The sequence below is a fragment of the Copadichromis virginalis genome, linkage group LG4, assembly GCF_057382275.1.
Source record: "Copadichromis virginalis isolate Kocher_CV1m ecotype Utaka linkage group LG4, C_Virginalis_male_GT1.1, whole genome shotgun sequence".
Taxonomy (NCBI): Eukaryota; Metazoa; Chordata; class Actinopteri; order Cichliformes; family Cichlidae; genus Copadichromis; species Copadichromis virginalis.
In genome coordinates, this window is record NC_140621.1 from 28,654,053 (window position 1) to 28,667,350 (window position 13,298).

A 13,298-nucleotide genomic window follows, 5' to 3' on the forward strand; every position below is an offset into this window, starting at 1 on the left:
GCATTTTTCCTATTACTCACTCTAATTCCCTCTGCCCCAAGCACTCACACACAAGCCTTCGTCCAAACCATGCAGTTCTCAAATATACATCTCCTCCGTGTGTATGCGTATCCATACTTTCAGGCCTTGTAGCTTTGATGGCAGTAAATGAGGCAGAAAAATAAAAACACGTTGGCCAAAGAGCAATCGTTTTCAGTGACACAGTATAACATTACAGCAGGCAGCAAAACAAACACTTTCCCCAACAGAGTTTAGAAAATTTAACTTACTTGGCTTTTTATGGATAAAGTTACCTATTGCCTAAAATGAAAATTGGAAAATGGGAATTATAAGCTTTAAATCTAATCTTGTTGACTTAAGTGAATATAAAGGCAAGTTAGCCTTTATTAAGTCATTTCAGCTTAGAATAAACAGAGCAGAGTGAACCTAACACCAGTATTTGATACCATACTTGTTTAGTTTTTGCAGCTTCACTTGCTGCAATGCCATAATAATTGGCTTAATATTGTAAGGTTGCTCCCTGTGCAGCAACACATGTAATCACATTTGGTATAAAGAACAAAAATACACATTTGTATTTGTGTTAGAACATTCTTGAGGACACACTATGACACCACCAGCCTGAACTGTCAATACAACGCAGGATCTTTGCTTTCAAGTTGTTTGTGCCAGATTCTGACCCTACCATTGGAATGTCACGGCGGTATTAGAGACTCATCGGACCAGGCAACGTTTTTTTTCCAGTTTCCTGTTGTCCAGTTTTGATGAGCCTGTGTGACTTATAGCCTCAATTTCCTGTTCTTAGCTGACAAAAGTGGCACCTGATGTGGTTTTCTGCTGCTGTAGCCCATCTGTTGCCTTGCTATGAGCTCAAAGCAGTCTGGCTATTCTCCTCTGACCTCTAGCATCAGCAAGCATTATGGTCTAGAAAAGTTGGATACTGGATTCTTTTGGACCGTTCCTTGTAAAGCTCATGGATGGTTATGTGGAAAATCCTAGTAGATCCAGGTTTCTGAAATAACTAAAACTAGTCTGTCAGGCACCAACAACCCACTTTCAAAGTCACTTAACTCACCTGCGTAAACTTCAGCAAGCTGTTGTACAATGTCTGTCTGACTTAATGCATAGAGTTGTGTCATGTAATTGACTTATTGGATATTTGCATTAATGAGCAGTTGAACAGGCACTTCTAATAAAGGGGACACTGAGTGTATGTATATGTACAGATGCATAAGCAGTATTGGTGGTCCAGGTGGTTCCTTAAATTTAAAATCTGCTGTTGGCAGAACAGCAGATGCAAATCTTACTTCTCTTGTCTAACCCTCTACCAGCAGATGAACATGGAAACAAACCCCAACATTTTGCTTCATGCACAAAGGTCACCTGCTTAATCACATGCTAATTTGGACTTTTTATTTCTTTATACTACTAACCAGACTAATGACTAATGATCAGTGATCACAAACCTGACCGCAGGCTTTTAGTTCCCTGTTGGAGCACTTAAAATTCAATATACTCTAAGGTTATTGTGGATTATTTTACTGTAACATATAAAAGATGCTGCTTCATCTTTAAGTGTTCAGATGTTTAGTTTAACATAAATATGAAACTAACGCAAAGCAAAACATACTGAGCTGCTTGTTGTGAAACTTCTCTAAAATGACAGAATATATGTTGGTGGACAAATAAAATTCTAGACAGACTTTCTGCAGTAATGCTACAGTGTCACTGTCCCTAAATAGACTTTCCCCTTGTTTTTATCATGTTCTTAACCTGTGTCTCAGCTCATTAAAATGATTTCTTACCCCTGGAGAAAAGAAACGCCATGCATTGCACTGGGTTTGACTCGACTCCCCCACCAAAACTCGGCATCATTCTGATGGCTTGGAAAGCATGAATTTACCTATCTTGATAGATTGACAAGTACTGAATGCATCCTTCAGAAGCCATTTCATCAACCATATGATTATGTACATATTGACAATGACAGTAGCATCAGCCTGAACATAGAGAGTCAGTGAGAGGCATGTGAAGCGTGAAATGATGGATTTGCACGGAATAGAAGGTTTTGTCCTCACGATCAATCCAGAAGTCGAAGTTATAATTTTGTTATAATGGCTGTGTGAGAAGCAGAAAAGGTGCTAATGGACGACAGGCTGTCAGTATCCAAAAGAGAATGTGGAGTAGGATCCGTGAGTATGTTCGCTTCATGTAAGCACATGCACTCATTGATTTTAGGACCTGTGATTGAACCTGACACTTTTGCCCTAGACATTAAAATTGTTCTCTGCTCATCAGCTAAATGCTGTTGTGACAAAGCCATAATCACACCAATGGCCACGATCTGAATGAGAGGCTCAAACTATCCTCTTACATCCTAACCTGCCCACTGGCACATTGCTCATTTTAAGAGTAGGAAGTTAAAAATGGATAGTTTGGGGTTGCTGTGGTTTTTAAGTCTCAGCAGCACCGCCTCCTTCCTTCCTGTGCACAGTTTTTCCCAGTTATTATTGCAGCTAATCAGTTCAATTTGGGCAGTGAAGCTGACGTGTTGATGAGGATGGAGAGGTGTTAGATAATTCCCCTTGGGCACTATTGATGGCTCACTATCACACACATAATGTGGGACCAGGAAAACAGCTGGGATGCACACTCTGGCACCTCCAGATGCTACCACTGTGTTTTTGTGCACATTGTGTACACTGGCTTATTTGTCTGCATGCATATCTAATCTGTGTGTGGGTTTCCAGTCATTCTCCCCACTAGCCTCTGCTTCACCAGCTTATTTAAAGATTTGTTCCAGCAGTGTTTCTTAAAAATGTAATGCATAAGCTTTGTTGTATTCAGAATTCATTTAGATGTGTATGTGTCGTGGTGTACTAGTTCGTCAGTGCACCGATTTACTCACATCGCAAAGAACAGAGCATTCATTTTCAGATGCAAATGTGGCATGACTGTACCTTTGTATGAAGGTGATATACTTGGTGATCAGATGATATAAATACTTAAATACACACATCCTGGTCGTAGGAGAAAGATTCTAAGCAGAGATGCCTAGAATGTGGAGAAGTACACACTCTGAGACCCTCCCCAATGAGAGATAAGCTGAGCACCTTATCCTGTCTCTAAGGCTGAGCCCACACATCCAGGCATTCAGAGGAAAGTCATTTCTGTCACTTATATCCACGATCTCATTATTTCGTTCACTACCCACAGCCTGTGGCCATAGGTGAGCGTAGGTGGACCAGTAAATCAACAGCTTCGCTTTCCCGCTTTGCTCTCTCTTCACCACAACATACCAGTACAGCATCTGCATTGCTGCAGATGTTGCAAGAGTATGTCTGTCAATCTCCTTTTCTGCTCTCCCCTCACTCATTAAGAAGACCCTGAAATACTCCGACTTAAAATCAAAGGTGCTGATTCTCATTTCTCACACTCCCCGGTGCAAGCTGGAGGTCATGACTCAGTAAAGCTAACAGAACCACATCTGCAAAATGAAGAGGAAAGATTGGGAGACCACCAATACTGACATCATCTACCCCTTAGCTGTGTCTAGAAATTCTGTTCATAAAAGATTTTAACAGAATTGGTGCCAAAGGGCAGCCCAGTGAACTCAGTACTCACAGGGAATGAGTCTGACTTGTTGCCTCAGAGCGAATCAAGCTCTCAATGCAGTTGGACAGAAACCAAATGGGCTGAAGCTGAAGCAGTCCTGAAGCATGCCTCACATTATATTTTGAGAAATGCAGTCGAGTACTTTCTCCAAATTCCCAAAAACTATGTAGACTCGTTGAGCAAACTTGAATGCATTGTTCTTCCTGGATCCAAGGTTCAACTAACAGATGAACTCTCCTCTCTGGTAACCTGGCATAGACCTTCCCCGGGTGTCATGGATTGGCCGTGTGGGAGCAAGGGTGGAGCCTCATGCAGGACTCTGGGGAAATGGGAATAACTCCAAAAATCTGCTTTAATGCTGTCAGGCAAAGAGTAAACAAAAGCCAAAAATGTATGCAGAAAAAAGCCAGGAATTCCAAAAACCAGAAACCATGGAGCAAGGGAACACACAGCAGTGAGGGACAATATGACAAAGGACAAGGAGAGACAGAGACAACATATACTCACAAGTTAATGAGGGAGAAGTAGCACGTGACAACACAGCTGAGGATAACATAACATAATAACTCAAAAGGAAGTAAAACTAAACACCAAGCACAAAAGACAAAAGACTACCACAATAAAAATGGGAAGTAGCAAAACACAAAGACTAAACAAGACACGGAAACACAAGGGAGGCAGGAACTCAAGGATTTAAATATAAACCAAAGTATAACCATGAACAGAACTAGAAGTGAAAATGAAGCCAGATAAAATCATTGCAAAGCAACCGGGAAATGCAAAAACTCAGAACAAGTGATTCTCAAAACCAATAGAACAGTAATTTATAGAAAACTCAGAACCCAGGGACTCTGAGAAATGGAGGCTGAGGAGTGAAGTTAGAGCACACCCTCCTGCCCCCCTTCTTGAAAAGGGGGCACCAGCTGTACTTCTCAGCACCTCTATGTATTCCACGTCTGGTAGCGAGGTGTTCAGGCATCTGTCTTGAATATAGTCATGCATCATGCCATATTAAGGCAGGTCCAGGAACAGGTGCAAGCTTACTGTATGAGTTAAAGATCCGCTGCCTCTCTGCCAGCCCTACCATGTGTATTTATTGATGTTCTCTTTCTTGCAAAGGTTTTCGCTATGATGAACCACTATTTTAGTCAGCACTGTGTATTTTATTGCCAATAGAAAAGATAAAGAACTCTCCCTCAATTTATCTTCCTTGGATTTAACCAGTTTTTCTCCCAGCTCATCAGCAGCTGGAATATCCCACGTTCTGCTTCATGGCATTGTGTTTGGGCTTTGCAGTGTGTATGAATAGAGATAAATTAATGAAACACTGAGCTGACTGTCATGCATTCCCCACTCAGAGCATTTCCTATCTTTTTATTCATTATTTCTTTTCATCAGATCCTGTTTGAAGGTTCTGTTTGATTTTATTATTTACTTACCTTTCTGTCTCTCTGCCTGAAGCCACTGTATGTTTTTGAAGCAGAAGAGGTGCTGCTGCAGTACTCATTACAAAGGCAAAAACCCTCTCTGCTTTTACTCTACCGAGGTGTGTGTGTGTGTGATATGTTTGCATTTGTTTGGCTACTCAGAAGAGATATATTATTCCCTAAGTCCTCCTTAGGACCCGACTCTCCCTGTCTCGTTCTCTCAACGTAAAATTAAATCTCTTCAGAGTGTGCTACAGGGCCACATTTTTATTAGCTCAAATTTCACATAGTTTAAGTGACACTAAGGAACAGCAACATCGAGGCTGTTAGGGGAAAGGAAAGCTTCATAATGCCAAATTAAATGCTTCAAGAGCTGTATTGCGTCCTCTAGCTAATTTGCTAAATTCATGACTTACTCTGCTCCCTGCCATCCTAATTTCTTGTGTCCTGTGAACACAAACTTCCTTGGCTCTTCTCTGAGCCCATTAACTACAACAGATTACGAAATCAAATCAGTCCTAATCCCTGTTAGCAGAACTTTCAGGCTCTGAAACAGATATTCTGCATTGGTTGTACATCACCAGTGTTTGGAAATGATAGCACATTAGTTATTTTTGGTATGGTTCACCCTGGTTTGCCCTGAAAACTGGTAATTTTGTTTTTATTCTATTTATTTATTTTTTATCTTGACTTCATAAAGTCAACATAGTCTCATTTTTCTTCTTACTTAACTACTTAACTGTGTTTTCCAAAATGAGAGGCCTCTATATCCCTTTGCATGTTTCTGTGCTTCAAGGATGCACTCTGAACATGACAACACAAACAGTTTGTCAAATGGGGAACAATGTAGCTACTAGGGGTGCAACGATATTCGTATCGATATTGAACCGTTCGATACAGTGCTTTCGGTTCGGTACGCATATGTATCGAACAATACAACATTTGTAATTTATTTTATCAATTTTCCTTCTGATGATGCTGTCTGTGTGGAGCGCTCAGTGAATCTGTGTTCGACTACTCCGCCTAGGCTGCACTGTCGAGCGCAGATCCACTGAGCGCTCCACACAGACAGCATAGTCAGAAGGAAGAGCGCAGGTCAAGCTAGCGAGACAGAAGTTAAGCTCTCCTTGCAACAGGCAAATTGACCCTCATTCAGATCTGGCGTTTGGAATTATTTTGGTTTTCATGTGACGTATGACCCTGAAGGTAAGCGAGTCATGGACTAAAGTAAAACAGTATGTTGGATGTGCCATGCAATGCTCAATTACATTGGTGTGAACTAGTGTGTTAGCGCAGTTAGCTCGTTAACGTGTTGGCCGTCTAGCCCCATGCACGGAGCGATCGGCGGTAGCTCGTTAACGGAGATTTGCCGTGTTGTGGCGTTAAGGTCATTTCAACGAGATTAACCTGAAAGCACTAGTGGGAACACAACGAATATGACTGCACATTTACATCATCCTAGTGCAAAGACAAAAACAACAAGCATGCTACTAACTTTAGCCGAGTCATTTAGACAGCTGTTAGCACATGATTCTCCTTATGCTGCTGAGAATATAGCCCAGAAGAAGCGGATAGTATAGCTTTTATTTTGGAAAGAGCCATTTCTCTGTAATAAACTCTCTTTTCCAAAGATGAGTGACTCCTCAATCAGATACAGGGCTTGCAATATCGCTAGCCCGACATCCCGGAGCTAGCGATTTTTTCAGTCGGGCTACCAAAATCTATCTCTTCCCTGCCCGTCGGGCTATTGTAGGAAAAATATATGTCAATGCTTTTGCATTCTTTCAGAAATGTAGCTGGGTAATTATGTCATTGGCATCGGTGAGCCACTGTCAATATGTGACATATTGAAGTCGCGTTTGAATTTGCGCTTGTTTTTTTGCTTTCACTTTGCAATCATGCGAACTGTGTATAGAGAGCGACAGCACTGATCTGTGAGTGATGATAATTTGTGCACCAATTCCTCTGACATCGTCTTATTAATCGTTAGCTTACTATGCAAACATGACAAGTGAAATCTCCCAGCAAGCTTAAACATGTGAGAGGTTGATCGTGCAGAGAATCGCTGAGCTTATGTGAGTGCGCGTGTAAAAGCATTTCAGTTCTGCTGAGCCAAATAAGACAGGTCAGGGTGAAGAAGTGACAGCCAAAGAAAAGCTTACCACAAAACGGAGAAGTTATGACAAATCAGACTATAAGGCAAAAAGAAAGTGCAGCTTTATGGTTTCATGGACAAAATAATTTCTGTGGCTGCAATATGACGAGCTATATAACCAGGGCTGCACATAAGTGGTCCGCAGGTGCGCATTCGCTGTCAAAATAAAAAACGCGCACAAGGGTTAGGGTTAAATTTAAAAACTGTACTTTTGAGTTAAAATATATATTTATAATTTTAATAAATGACAAATTAAAAATGCATGAACATTTTTTTTGTATCGAAAAAATATCGAACCGTGACACCAAAGTATCGAACCGAACCGTGAATTTTGTGTATCGTTGCACCCCTAGTAGCTACATTACAAAACCAAGACGACATCTCATACTTTCCTAGCACAAATTTTGGGTGTTTTTTGAATATTAAAACAAAACAAAAAAACCCTAACAAAACAGTGGATATTATACGGCTCTGATACTTGCTGACAGTACAGTAAGTCTCTTACTCTCCACCAGTTCAACTAAAGAATGTTCCTGAAAAGAGGTTTCTTGCAGTACCTGCCACCTGGAAATGTTCAAAGACTAAAGAAGGAATGCCTTGAGGTGACGGGCTTTTTGTGAATTGTAGTGTATTATGTTTCATCATTGTTTTTGCAGTAAATTGAAGCTGGAGAACCATAAGGTCAGTTGTCAGGGACAGACTGACAAGCAGGCTGAGCCTTAGGTTTAGGAGGAGTTTGCTCTTAAAGCCCAGGGGATTAGTTACGGTCTGCCTGGGCTAAATGAAGCAGGAAGCACTGATAGATTAATTAGAGTTTAGCCTGCTTCATATGACCTCTGTTTAGACAGCCATAGCAACCCAACACATTGCATGCTAAAATCCAACTGTAACGCTCCAACTTGGTTGTGGGTAGAAGAACAAACTATAAAATGTACTAAAAGATGGTTATATTACAGTATGTCATTGCATTTTATAATGTCTGTGAAGTTATATGCATAACAGATCTGGACTAATATGCATTAATGCATTTATGGCAGTTTTGTACACTGCAAGACACTTTACCTAAAACTTCTCAGCAGGCATATTTTGTTTCATGGTGTTTTTTGCAAAATTGCAAAATGTAGTTATTTTCCTTGGTCTGCATGCATGAGGATATTTACTCTATTAAGAAATTTCTTCTACTAAAAATATGCCTAAAAGTGTTTTTTGCATGGTATTTTTTTGGCTTTAATATGATTTGCTTTTATTTACATGGCACGCCTGCCTGTGTCTTTGTCCAGGTTTGGACTTCCACGAGGACCTGCATCGCATTGGAGCAAAGGAGGGTCTGAAAGGACGTAAACTGCAGAAGGCTATGGAGAGCTACGCTTGGAACATCACTGTGCTGAAGGTTAGTGAACCCCTCCTACAACACAGCAACAAGCCTAATAATTAATCTAAACCCCCCATTTGTATAAAGTACAACTATTAAAACTGATTAATGTGCATTTGAGATTACTATGGGGACTGTACCCAACTGGACAAGCAATCTGAGACCATGTTGCTGAGATTAAATAACATAATGTCTTAAGAAAGCTCACTGGGCTAATTGTATTTCCCTCTTCTCTAATCCCTAAACCTCTTAATTAATTACTGTTGAGTCCAAGTACCATTTTATTTATTTGGTCGTGTAACTATCTTGACAAGACATGATAGGATTGTTCGCGCTTGTTTGTAGACACACATATGCTGCTCTGTTATTCCTCATAAGGAGACACTGGATCCCCTAGACATGCCTTGATGATGATGCATTCTTGTCTTTGCCTGCCCCTTGACACAGGAGATAAGGCTGCTCAATGCTCTCATCTCATTTCCTCTACGACTGCTGCCGGTAATAGCAACGCTAAAATAACGCCACATGCTAAGTACAGACCGAGTGGCTTGAGCATTAGGATAGATAGATGTCTTCTCCTTTTCATGCCAGTCTTGCCAGATGGAAAACAACAAAAAGGGGGTTGCATTGCTGCTAGGGTTAAAATGATGTCCTCCACCCATCTATGGTGCAATTTATGCCCTTGCTGTTTAGGTAGACCAGCTGTCCAGAATCTATCTCAGTACTAACCACATTCACACACCTTATTTTTCCGATCGTCGTCTCCCCCCCCTTTTCGTCTGTTCTCCTGTGATGAGCCACCCTTTCAATAACAAGGTGGCACCCACATAACTCCGTCTTGTCCTCTTCCCATTCTTCAGTTGTAATCTGCGTCTCATAGTGAACATTTGGTGAGAGCTTGGTGCTTGTTTGCCAAGGCTGGCAGCCGTACCCAGTTATTATTTCACCTGTCAGCCTCTCCAGATTCTCAGCAGGCCAGGAAGTACTCGCTGGTTGTTAGTTGGAAGTGTGGGATGCTGGGAGGAAAGCCGAGGGAAGAGCCATGTCCTATATGTTTGTCAGTGTTCGTCTCTAGCTCCCTCTCCAACCTTACTTTGACAGTTTCTGTCAGTTCGGGGCTGTCACGGTGAATGAGGGTATTTGCCCATTTCTGCCACTTATTGTTCCAGTTAGTCAAGAGAAAAGAAAAATCAAAGAGAGAGAAAGAGATCCTTTGAAGCAAATGTCAGCCATATTGCTGTCCTTTTTAGAAGAATAACAGGGTTTGAAAAAAGACGTGTCTCCCAAATCGTTCACGTTTTGTACTTTCTAGTGTTATAATCTGTTTTCTTGGGCAGTTACATATAATTAAATAACCTCCTCTTAAATTCACTCAGATTTTGGCCTCCTCAGTGTTTTCTGTGGTAAACCAATGTAACTCTAACCCTTTTATATGTGATTAAATCAAATTCTGGTAGATGTCTTGTTTTAATATAAGAACTGACTCAATCTATATGTCCCAATGATGCTTATACTCTGCTGTCTCTTCTAACTCCCCGTGAATGTCTATAAATGTAAAATAATACCTAGAGGCAGGTTATCGACTACTCGATTTCTCTCAGAGGAGTGGTCCGTTTCTGATAAACAAAAAGGACACGGGTCTAGAATTTAATGAGGATATAGTTGTGGGATTTAGTAGCTGTCCTTACATCAGCTTAGCCTCCTGCGGACAACGTTAGGCCAGCTGTAGGGGTGAATGCATGCAAAGACAAGTGTAGCCGTTATTTGACTCAGACAGCACAGGATAAGCTTCTTGCCATCTTATTTTATGCCTGGTGAGTCATGACTTACATAATTTCTTTTTTTTCCCCTCCTTCTGTTTTTTATTCCAAACATATGACATGCTCATACTCCGGGTTTGCGTGCTGTATTGGTTGAGCTAAAATGCCACTTGCAGTGTATTAACATCACCAACGGGTAGATCGCAGGCCATCGTCTGCAGAGCATCACCTTTAGTCTTACCCCAGTATGTCATACCGCTGTACCTGTCTTGTGGCACTAAGAACTTTATCCCTTTCGCCGTTTATATTTTAGTCTGGTCCACAACAGGTCAGACTGTATCTCTTCACAAGGAGGTTAGCCCAGCAAGCTGTCGCAGCACGTCAGACAGACCGAAGTTCAGTGCGAGGGAGGTAAAATATGCAGATAAATGCAGATAAAAGGAAAATTGCTTTCAACTTTCTTGTGAGCAGATGTTGAAGTGGACATGCTGGAGGAATCTGGCGAGAGTAAACCCTGAGGGGAAGAGTCAAGAATTAGATTGTTCAAGTGGAGGGAGTTTGTCGAAGCGTGTGGTCTTTCTCCCTTTTTTTTCATCTCCTTTGGACAGTTCTAATAATATAAGCACCTCTTACACACAGAAATAACTGCCTGTGGAGAAAACTCCACCACATTTCCACATGGCAGAGACAGCTAGCTTAAGGGAGGGAGGCAGCCATGGCAGTGGCCCAGATTGACTTGACAGTGCCGTAGCGCAGGATGCCTGCCCTGACCACTTCCTCCACATATGGCAGGGTTTCATCTCTGGGGTGTTCAAATAAAGAGCAGAAATGTAGTATAACATTGCCACCATATGCCAGCAGTACTTACAAGCTGAGAGGAACAGTACAAAGGGCTGGCAAGAAACCAAAGCCCTTTGTTCATTGGCTTCATACTGCCCCCTTCTGCATCTTTTTGAGTAATACATTAACAATAAGCAATAATATAAGCACCTTTACTTTCTTCTCACTAAAAAGTCATGCAGATAATGGTCATTTAGAGATTAAAATCTATTTTCTAAAAAAAACAAAAAAAAGAGGGATAAAAGAAAATTGCATTGATGGTGTTATTTAAAATAGACTTAGTATAAGTAGCCTTTAGGGAATGCTGTTTGAATGCATTTAAATTTTATATAGTTGAGTGATATTAACAAATGTTTCTTTCTGCTTCTTCTTCTGTGTCTAAATCTTAGGGCCAGGCTGACCTGCTAAAGCACGCAAAGAGTGAGGCACTGGACACTCTGCGTCAGATCCACTGTGCAGCTCAGTCCTGTGGCCTCAGTAAAAATGGAGCAGCTTCCCCACAGCTTCAGCACCATCCTCACCACCAGCCGCAGCAGACACAGCAGCAGCCTCAGGCCAAGACCCACCCAGCGCCTCCACTGCTGTGCCAACCCCAAAATCAGCTCCAGTCTCAGACCGCACCTCAGGCTTATCTGCACCCGAATCCCCAGCAATATCCCCAGCTGCATCCCCAGCTATCGGCTCCTCCTCTGGCCCCACCTGTTCCAAAACCACCTGCCTACCCTCAACCGCCACCGCTACCCCAGCACCAGTTTCAATTCCAAAACCAGCAGCAGGGGGCAGCAGTACCTCTCGACACCATCCCCGAGAAAGAAAAAGAGACTGTCAGTGACAGTCCTGCGGGATCCTGCTGACCCACTGCCTGTGCCCACAGAGAATCCGTCCCAAAGAGAGACAGTGAGATAGAGAAGCAGAAAGGTGTAGAAAGAAAGCAAGAGGTCAGTAAAGAAAGAGAGATGGAGGAAGTTGCTGAGAAGTTGAAAGAGATGATGAGGAGGAGGAAGCCTCGTCGTGTTAGAAGCGAGACGCAAGTTTGAGAGGTGATTTGAGTTGGCCAGAGATATGAAAGAGAAGCGAGATACTACACTTCAGCTAGAAGTGAAAAACAGAAGGATAACAGCTGAAAACATCAGTGAGTTACATACCCCTGTCTCTCTCTGGGCACTGCTATTTTCAAGCCCCTCCACGATGTACTCTAGCTCTGTGGGTACAGGCTTTACCTCACTTTGGCATTTAATGCCACAAATTTGCCTTTTTATTTTCAGAGACACCTTGGCATGTCTTCGAGTGTTTATTTCTTCACATTCACACTTTCCCTCCCACAACTAAGACATACAGGAAACCCTCACTTATTCTGATGATGAAGAGGAGGCCATTTTAATTTTAGTGGCACAAAGTAGAGCAGCTCTACTAGTCTGTAGGGGTCACAAATGGCCATTTCAGCACAAAATAAGCAGCTGTAGTGCTAAAATAGAAAACAAAATCACCCTGATGTATTATTGCTGGTGTCAGTCTTCATCAGGCCCCTCAGATCTCTAGTGTCAATTCTCTTAGGGTTTAAGTTCTCCGGCATTCTTATACACTCCTCACACAATCTTTTTGTCTCCTTCCTAGGGGCTATGTATATGATGTTATGTGAGTTGATGTCCTGGTCCCTAGGATGGAGCACGTCCTTAAGTGGCGGAGTTCACCAGTCAGTCACAACTGGAATATTTGACCCCTCCCGTTAGAGGTCAAAGATCATCAGGAACATGATACTGCTGTCTATAAGAATAAAGTGACTATAGATGTAAAATGTATGCAAAGTGTAAGAAGGGAACATATATTGCTATAATAATTCTGAGACATTCATGATTGATATTATTATAACTGTTGTTAGTTTTATTGATATCCTAAGTATTTTTTAACATTACTTCCACATACACAGTGATTTGACACCTGTTGTTCTGTGGTGCAGATCAAGCCAACCAGTGCATGTGGGATTGGAATGAAAGGTTTGGGGGTTAGCACCACAACACAACAGTCAAACAGTAACCTGACGTGTTTCACTTCAAAGTGAGTGTGGATTCTGTAAGAGATCTCTTAAGTGGCCCATTAAAACTGGCTTCATTGTTTCTCCTGTCTCCTCT

At 41.7% G+C, this 13,298-nt stretch overlaps 1 protein-coding gene across 1 annotated transcript in view; it reads left to right on the top strand.

Annotated features, from left to right (window-relative positions):
- LOC146711743 (inactive phospholipase C-like protein 2) overlaps positions 1–13,283 on the top strand; it is a 70,205-nt gene extending 56,922 nt beyond the window's left edge. The window contains exons 5-6 of the mRNA XM_085454705.1: positions 8,478–8,587; positions 11,559–13,283. Coding sequence (XP_085310831.1) covers positions 8,478–8,587; positions 11,559–12,023 — 575 coding nt within the window. The 3' untranslated portion in view covers positions 12,024–13,283. The remainder of the gene's footprint in view (positions 1–8,477; positions 8,588–11,558) is intronic.
- The last annotated feature ends 15 nt before the right edge of the window (positions 13,284–13,298 follow it).